This window comes from Chinchilla lanigera, unplaced genomic scaffold (assembly GCF_000276665.1).
Source record: "Chinchilla lanigera isolate Chin_1 unplaced genomic scaffold, ChiLan1.0 scaffold00005, whole genome shotgun sequence".
Taxonomy (NCBI): Eukaryota; Metazoa; Chordata; class Mammalia; order Rodentia; family Chinchillidae; genus Chinchilla; species Chinchilla lanigera.
Window position 1 is genome coordinate 5662312 of NW_004955406.1, and position 9311 is coordinate 5671622.

At 42.5% G+C, this 9311-nt stretch overlaps 1 protein-coding gene across 1 annotated transcript; it reads left to right on the top strand.

Annotated features, from left to right (window-relative positions):
• Slc30a1 (solute carrier family 30 (zinc transporter), member 1) lies at window positions 1-6020 on the top strand (the record flags this gene model as incomplete). Its single annotated transcript, XM_013520219.1, is given in 2 exon segments — window positions 1-57; window positions 1408-6020. Coding segments are annotated over 2 exon segments (959 nt in total), but the record flags the coding sequence as incomplete, so codon positions are not given.
• Window positions 6021-9311: the final 3291 nt, after the last annotated feature.

A 9311-nucleotide genomic window follows, 5' to 3' on the forward strand; every position in this document is an offset into this window, starting at 1 on the left:
CCAACACCCTGGTGGCCAACAGCAGCAACTCCAACGGGCTGAAGCTGGACGCGGCAGGTAGGCGGGCGCGGGTCCGCGGTCGGGCCGGGTGCACGGGCCACTGTCATCCCGCTGCGCACCGCCCCAGTGCGCTCGGCTGTCACTAGGGACTTTTCCGGTCAGGGTCCCCAGAGCATCACCCGTGCTTCCTAATTCAGTTCCTTCGCCCTCCTGGGAAACAGGAAACCCCCACATTTTCCCAACTCACTAGTTGTTGGGTGTGGGAAACCTCGCTTGGCCCAAGTGGTACTTAGGCCTATTGAAGGACTTTGATAATGATGCGCTCGGCGCGTATAAATCCTGGTTAAAGGTTTCGTTTATGAACGGCGGTGTATGTTGCAGTTAATTGGCCCCTAATCCTGAAAATCACAGGCTTTAGAACCTGACTGGGCATGTTTAACATTTACTTCGCTTAGGACTTTGGTACTAAAATAAGTGGCTGTGATGGAGTTATCTTGTTCTGCAGTACTGAGGATTAAAGCCAGGGCCTGCTACCATCGGGCCGCATCCCCAGCCAGCTTTTATTTGCTTATTTTTTTTTTTTTTGCCGTGAGACAGGGTGTCACAGAATCACGAAGTTGTCTCCGCTGGGCTAGAACTTGCGATCTTCCTGCCTCAGCCTCGCAGGGTGCTGGAATTGTAGGCATGTGCCACCATGCTGGGCATTATCTTACATTTTTAAAGGAAACTTTTCCTTTTAAACACATGTTCTTGAAAGAAATTTGGAAAATGTTGAAAAAAATGAGAAAGAATAGACCACTGCTCCATGTTTAAAGATATTAACAATTTGGTGTATTTCCTTCTACTGTTTTCCATTTATATTTACTTACTTGTGTCATGCTACAGAGCCAGTTTTCCTTTCCAAGTGCAGGCTACGATCGAAGTTGCTGTTGTGTGTTGAAAAGGTTTAATTGATACTTTCTTCTCATTCCATGTGGCACCGTGTTACTCCAAAGAAAATTAAGCTGCTCTGGTGTTTAATTCCTTTAAAAGACCAACGCTTTGGACTTGAAAGGTTTTAGGGTAGCCCTCATTTAGTTGCAGCTTTCCTAATAGTCTTGGGAATGCCCAGAAACCCAGCAGGGTGCACGCGGGCCCCTGTCGGGGGAGAAGGCACACTCTGGGAGCGGAGGAGGTGCGGGGGAGGCGCGGAGGGGCCGAGCAGTATCGTAATGACTTCATTCAGGCCTTGCTGCCAGGTCCTGGCTCGCTCCCAGGGCGTCAGTTCATGTTCAAGGGCTCCACGCACTTGTGGTGTGCTTGCTCTAGGAACAGGTTTGCACCTTCCCCACCGCTTAGAGGAATTAGAGGGGAATGTTTATAGAAACACTTGAGATGATTTGATAAACAGTTTCTGTTTCTTTTTAGAACCCGGAAAACCCAGGAGTGAAGATGCCGTGGAACTACAGGTGAACGGGAATCTGATCCGCGAGCCTGAGCACCTGGACTCGAAGGAGGACGATGCAGCGGGGCAGCTCAACATGCGAGGCGTGTTTCTGCATGTGCTTGGAGACGCCATGGGGTCTGTGATTGTGGTGGTCAATGCCATTCTCTTTTATGTTTACTGGAAAGGTTGTCCTGAAGGGGATGTCTGTGTGAACCCATGTTTCTCTGACCCCTGCAAAACATTTGTAGAACTGATGAACAAATCGCACCCAGAAGTTTCTGGGGCTGGGCCTTGCTGGGTGCTGTATTTAGACCCAAGCCTTTGTGTTGTCATGGTTTGTATACTTTTTTACACAACTTACCCATTGCTTAAGGAATCTGCTCTTATTCTTCTACAAACTGTTCCTAAACAAATTGATATCAGAAATTTGATAAAAGAACTTCGAGATGTTGAAGGGGTCGAGGAAGTTCATGAACTGCATGTTTGGCAGCTTGCTGGCAGCAGAATCATCGCCACTGCTCACATAAAATGTGAAGACCCAACCTCCTACATGCAGGTGGCTAAAACCATTAAGGACGTTTTCCATAACCACGGAATTCACGCGACCACCATTCAGCCCGAATTTGCTAGCGTAGGCTCCAAATCGAGCTTGGTCCCGTGCGAACTCGCCTGCCGAACTCAGTGTGCCTTGAAGCAGTGTTGCGGGACGCGACCGCCAGCCCTCTCTGGCAAGGATTCAGAAAAGGTCCCTTCAGTTAGCATTTCTTGTTTAGAACTTAGCGACAATCTGGAGAAGAAGCCCAAAAGGACTAAAAGTGAGAACAGCCCTGCAGTGGTGGTAGAAGTTAAAAAAGTGCCAAACAAACCCGAATCATCTTTGTGAGTCTTGAAAAAAAGAGGTGGTGTTTGACTTTTTTTGCTTTAAACTGCAAGAGGAAAAAGACTCCATTGCAATTCTGAGTTTGCCAAGCAGTGTAATGGAAGTCCTTGTCTGGTCACATTTAATTCTATTTTTGTAAGAACATAATGGGACTGCATAACAGAGTTCTATATTACAGCTTTGTGATTATTAGCACACAGCACAGCCATGCTGTAACAACTTTTGAAAGCCAGTTTGAACACTATGTTACATTTTTATTGAAAGTATAAACCTTATATAACAATGACTTTTGATTTCCAGTTTTCTCATGACAAAAATTAGGGGGATAAATAAAATTGTTACTGGAATTTCTCTGGTTTTCTTTCCCCCATTGTTGTATTTTGTTAGAATTATAATTGCTAGACCTTTGAAATCAGCACATTTGTTTCCTTTGACGTTTTAAGGAATGTTTACTTGCCCTTTGATATCATTACATAGCATAATGGCACCATATTTTGCGAGTGACTCATGAGTATTAGCAGGAAGTAAGATCAGTTACTACTCTGTTCTGTGTTGCTGAGTAATAAGCAGTGAGATAATTAACAAACAATTACAGTTTACACATAGTAGGGCATGAAGGGGGTAAGAGCAAGAGCGTTCACCAGCGAAATGTTGAAATTAGTATATATTAACATTTGGAACGCATCTCTAAATATTGAGAATTTCAGTTCATCTTGTTTTACCAAAGTTTGTCTGAAACATGGACACATTCACCAGCATTACTTCTTTCAGAGACTGGTTTTAGAAACATTGAGCTGAAAGTGTACTCACAAAATAAAATGCAAGCTATTAACCTTTCAAATTGCATTGTTAAAAAACCTTAGTCATTTTTGTAGTAATAATGGATTCAAACAGCTTTGAGCACAACCAGCGGTGCTTGTGTGTTGCAGAGCCCCGGACTTGAGAGAAGAAAATCAGATGGCTAATCAATTTGCATATTAAATTCTTAGCAAAATAACTTGAAAAGATGAAGATTTGGAAGTCATCGTGTCTTGACATTGCTTAGTTCCTCCAGGGGCTAATCTTGTAGGATGTCACAATATCCACCCAAAAAAGTTTTTTTGGCTATTTCGTTATTGCTGTAGATTTCGGATCCAACACAAATATTTAAGGGTGTTAAGTTATATTTTTCTTGAGAAGAGTTACGCTTTGTAAAGAAAATGTAGATTTTGTCTTCAAAAGAATGAGTACTAATATCAGTTATGTATAGCTCTATTTTTCTAGAAACAAGGTATTCTGACTACTTCAGTAACTTTTATAACTGAGGACTTTTGGGATGGCTACTTTTTGGGATTTGAAGTAATTCATTGCTTAATAGGTCTTAAGATAAAAGTATTGGGATATGACAGTAACTTTGAAAAGGGGTAATCTTTTGTGGTAGAGATGGTGTGTTCTTTCCCTGCTCTAAGCCTGTTGCTGGCAATGGGCCTATTTAAGAACAGCTCACTTTTTTTTTTCCAGTGACAATGAGGTAATTTAAGAACATAGTTTGTGAATTCACATTTACTATAATGGGCCAAAACCGTAACCTGCCAATTTGCAATACATCTTAATCTTGTAATGCTCATATCTGATATTGTGTAATTCAGCTCTTTAACTAGTAGTTACTTTGAATTTTGCAAAAAAGGTTGGGTTTGTTTGTTTGTTTGTTTGTTTGTTTGTTTGTTTTAAACCTGAAGTGGAAGAATGTACCTGGGTGAAGGAGAGAAAGCTGCAAATTGTACTGTGTCGTGTACACCGCTGGCTTAACACGTCGCAGAACACTTCAGTAGAATCTAAGAACAGTCTGTCATGTAAACATCTCGGCAACCATGCACCAGGGTAAGTGGTAAGATGCGGTGCCCTCGGTGGGTTTTCTGTACAAATGCTCTCTGGTCTGTGGGAAGGGTGCTGCGCCGCCTGGGGGTGAAGATGTCACTCAGGTGAGGGTGTTGGAGAAGGATGAGCGTGGAGTAAGGGCTATGGCTTATTTTTCAAAAGTGCTTTGAAGGTAGAGACTTTAGATTTAGTTACTTCACTTTTCATACTTTCTGAGTAGCTGATCTGTCACACGGGTACCGCAGGATTTTCTTTTTTTCGAAAGACTTTGTCATAGCAGAATCAGTGGGCACTGACTTAACCTTTTGAGTTTTAGCAATTATTTATTTCTTTACAATGCACTTTCTAACCCATGTTTAGCTATATTAGCATTATCCTTAAAGAAAGAACATGTTTTTATATTTAAATATTGTGGGATTTACGTGACTTCTCCAAAATAGCTTATGAGAGAAATACCCCTCATCATTAGGAGACTTATGCCCATTACTTAAATATGCTGTTCCATACGCTGCATCAGTTTTAGGGTTGCACCCCTCCTCCCGGCTCGTATGTTTGAGCAAGGGCAGTGTAGAATGTGTGTTGAGACAACTTGTCCATTGTCTACATTTAGTGAGAAGGAGGTGCTGCATGTGATTGAATCAACACCAACCGGAAAACTTCAAGCCAAGTGCAGCCTCACTGATGGGAAACTTAATTCTCCATTGTCAGCTTTTCGCTTGTGTGATCATTTTTTTCTTCCTGGAGATTACTATATTGCAAAAATATGGGCTAGAACCTGACAAAATCTTCATTTTGCTGAAACTAAATTGCTGAGTAACTTTATCCAAAGGTGTGTAAGTTGTATAGGGAAAATTTCCAAGCACACCTTGGAAAAAAAATCACAGTACTCAGAAGACTGTTAACATGTTTGTGTCTTGTTGCTATCTTCAGTTTTGAATTTGGGAAAGTTTTGAGGGGAAAGAACCTATGGAACCTACTGTGAAGTATTTAGTAGGTTAACTGGTATTGAGTTGAAGATTTTTACTTTATAAAGCAAATGTTTGAATGATGAACATGTCATTAACCTGCTGTCTTAAGATGTTCACACATATACAAGTATGCAGAGTAATTCTACAATATAAAAATAATTTATTTTAATACTGACTTTCAGTTAAGTTGACAAAACAGTGTTAAAACTCTTGGGAAGGTGGAAGGGTTTCTTTGTTTGTTTTTTAAGTTGAAACTGTCATACAGTGTTTTACCGTGTTCTGAAATGGCAATTGTAATAGCACTATTTTGATGTAGCTCTACCGATAATATGGCAATGCTATTTTGTTCTACTAACAAGTTCTGGAATATTGAGCAGTCATTTTCACCGGCACAAAAGCCTTTTGTATGTTATTCAATTTAAATTTTTAAACCAAAAATTTTATGGTTCAGTGACTTTGGCCAAAAGATGCCGAAGGGAATGTAACATACAATGACTATGTAGTTATATATAAAAAGACACAAAATGCCATGCTATGGTTCTGCCTTGAAACAGCACAATGAAATGTATCGGTGTCTTCTGTGATTCTTTATGAAACTTCCATATTGTGTTGTTCTTGTGTCTGCTGTTGCCTGCCTTTGGGTCAGACCTGGCACAGTTAAATGCAGTTATCATCTCATTAAACGCAGATGCAGATAAAATGTCTTAGTGCTGCAACAGTTTACCTTTTTGTATGTTTTATGACTATGTTATTTTCCAAAGCTGTTCCTACCTCACCATGAGGCTTTATGGATTGTTATGTATTATAAATGTTCTATATGAGACAGACTACTGTGTTTCTTCTCATTTATTGAAAGTTAAGTAGAAAAATAAACTAATTTTAATATCCACTTTGTGTATGTGGCCTCCCCTCCTCTACTAGGGTGGGTTATGCAGAAGAAAAGTGGGTTTCAGGTATGGAAAGGGAGGGAGATTACAGTTTAAACCACCTGTTGCCAGTGTGCAGAGGCGGGGTGTGGAGGAAGACTGGGACCATTAGGTGTTTTGTATCTACATACGTGAAAAAGTTAGTAGGTTGATAGGATTTTGTGACCCTTGGGGCTATCACAAATTTAGTACCATAATTTATTGAAAGAACTTGAACTGGCTGGGAGAAAGTTGAAAAATCAGTGGGCAAATGGCAGTGGGTAACCAGGGAGACTCCCGAGGGCAGGAGGTTTTCACAAGGGAGGTGGTGAAGGCCTTTGGGGAAGGTGTTGGTTGAGATCACAGATGAGAGGGAAAGAGTTGGGGTTGAGGGAGAAGGTGGTGAGGAAAATACGCGATGAGCAGGTGGACAGAGTACCGCACAGGACGCAGTGGGGTGACTGTCGATGCTGGGAGAAGTCAGTTTTCCACTTAATGCTGAGAGCCTGAACTAATTCCCAAACGTGGCCACATTCACATACACCACACCTCTGCTGATGCCACGCCCATCGTTTTTGTGCTCAAGGTGTCAAGGGTATCAGAATTGCTGTTGGCCAGTTTTTTTTCCTTTATTGGATGTGTCAAAAAAAATCACCTCCTGGGATAATTTTTTCAAAAAGTATCTCCCAGTGTTCCCTAAAAATCATTCTGTATAGTATGGATTGCACATTTGGGTGAGAGGTGTTGCTGTTGGAGTAGACAAAAATATGCTAAGGAAGCCAAGTAGATTGTTTTTAAAGAAATTTCACAGACATCTATGAGTCTTCAGAATTGGCACTCATTTTTACCCCAGCTCCATGGTGACAGCCTCTTCCCATTGAAATTAGTGACTTGTGACACTGTTGTGCCTATTTGGAAAGCAGTTTCCTTCTAGATTGTGGACCATGAGGTCAGGACTGCTTTCCCGTCTTTCCTCAGGATGTTGCCCAGGGACTAGCCCGGTGCAGGTATTTAAAGGTGTTTGGCTGGATGGTGAGGAATGGCAGGAATGGAGAAAGATAGCATTAATAGCTGAAATGCACCGAGTGCTTTTTACATGCAAGGCACATTGTCACTCATATGCCTTTAGGTCTTTACAGAGGAATCGAGGTGTTAAGACTCCTGACTCAGTTATCTAGCTGGTAACTGCGAGTACTCAGCCAGAACTGGACCAGAGCAGGGAGCCCGCTTGCCTGTCACTTTGGACTGTTTGACACCGACTGCATAATGAATAAAAATGAGTTCCTTCTAAGTTCCACCCCGCGAACACCGGTAGAAACAGTTTATGTCCTCAACACTAGTAAAACAGGCAACAAAAGAAAGATGGTGGGAGGGGGCTGGGGATCGAACCCAGGGCCTTTGTACTGAACTACACCCCCAGCCTTTAAAAATTTTTAAATTTTTATCTTAAATTTTGAGAAAGGGCCTCTCTAAGTCACTAAGTTGCCCGGGCTAGGCTTAAACTTAACTATCATCCTGCCTCAGCCTCCCGGAGTGCTGAGGTCACAGATAGGTGGCCCTGGGAAAAATAATTTTCAAAGCATCTGATGTTTATCTTCAAAAATGAAAGTAGTCACCAACTGCAAAATCAGAATTTTCATGCCTAAATTAGACTTAGTTTAGCATCAGATATTATGTGGGGTAGAAAAATAACATTGCCTGTTGGTTAAATCCTCTCTTGGTTTTAATCCAGCCATGCGGACAGTGTGAATCTTTACAAACTAGTAGTGTTTTCACTTAAGCTAAATCTGCAGTTTGGTGTGAAATACTCTACTGCAGCAGAACAGTCATGGTTTCCATCTTCTCAGGGTTATGCTGAAAACTGTAGGAGAAGCCGGGCTGAAGGAGGTAAGCGTGGGTGAGGAGATGGAGGAGACTTCGGTTTTGGACCGGGTGGAAGCGCTTCTGAGTGCGACAGTTCCAGTGCAGAACCCTCGACGCTCGGAGCAACTGTGGGCTCCTCCTACGCACCCCTGCCCCGCCCAGCGCCCAGGCACCTCACCTGTGGGGGCCTCTTCGAGCTGAGCTTTTCCCAAAGGACCCAGAGTACCTCCAGCCCCCTCCTTTGTCGTAGATACCTCACATTTTGTATGAACTTCACTTTCATGCTGCAGTCCGGAAGTCATGCTTCAGCCATCCGAAGGTTCGATTTCTGAGGCCAAGAGTCCCTGACAAAGGTTACCCTTGATAAAGGAAGCCACCCAAATGCAACCACGGTCATTGGAATTGGCCACGGGATGCCCGATAGCTCTTTTGAAGTGTATGGTAAAAACTAGGTTTCCAGCAATGTGTAAAGGGTTCAAAACCAACATCTTTTATTATAATCTATGTTGAAATATCCACATCAAAGTCTAGAAGGACTGCCTCTAACTTCCAATGGTGAAGAGGGAGAGGAGAGGGCCACGTCAGGCAGTTTATCAGAGCTCTTTGAAGCCTGGAGCAAGGGTGGCCTTTAGTGACCTGCCCTGGGCTCTTATGTCAGGTTTTAGATTCCTCTGGCAGGTGCTGGTGATGAGACAGTATTTACTGCTAAATCTACTGGGTCTCAAATTTATATACTTATTTTTGTTTGTTTTGAGATAAGATTTTGCTATGTAGTTCAGGCTTGAATTGAAGTCACCATATAGCCCAGGCTGGCCTCAAACTCACCAAAATTCTCTGGTCTCAATTTCCAGATTGCTGGGATTACAGTGCTGGGATTATAGACGTGTGCCACCATGCCCAGCTTATTAAGTATAGAAATTTGGCTGGGCTTGGTGGTGCCCATCTGTAATCCTGTACTTGGGAGACTGAGGCAGGAGGATTGCTGTGAATTTGAGGCCAGCCTGGGATACATAGTCAGTTGAAGGCCAGCTTGAACTACATAGTGAGACACTGTCTCAAAAAAAAAAGTTAATAAGCTAGAAAAATTAGGTAGCATTTTGGGTAGACAGAATAATGCACACCACAAAGATGTCCATTAATCCTCAGAACCTGCGAATAAAAGGACTTTGAAGATGTCATTACAGATCTCAAGAAGGGAGCTTATTTTGGGTAATCCAGGTGGACCCAATATAACCATGGGGGTCCTTGAGAGAGGAGGAAGGAGAGTTCGAGAAGATGTATCAGCTGCAGTGATAGAAAAGGCACAGGCAGAGATTGTGGGGAGAGAGAGAGAGAGAGAGAGAGAGAGGAGGAAGAGACGAGCAATTAGATTTTTCATTTGTTTTTTGAGACAGGGACCCCATATGCAGTCC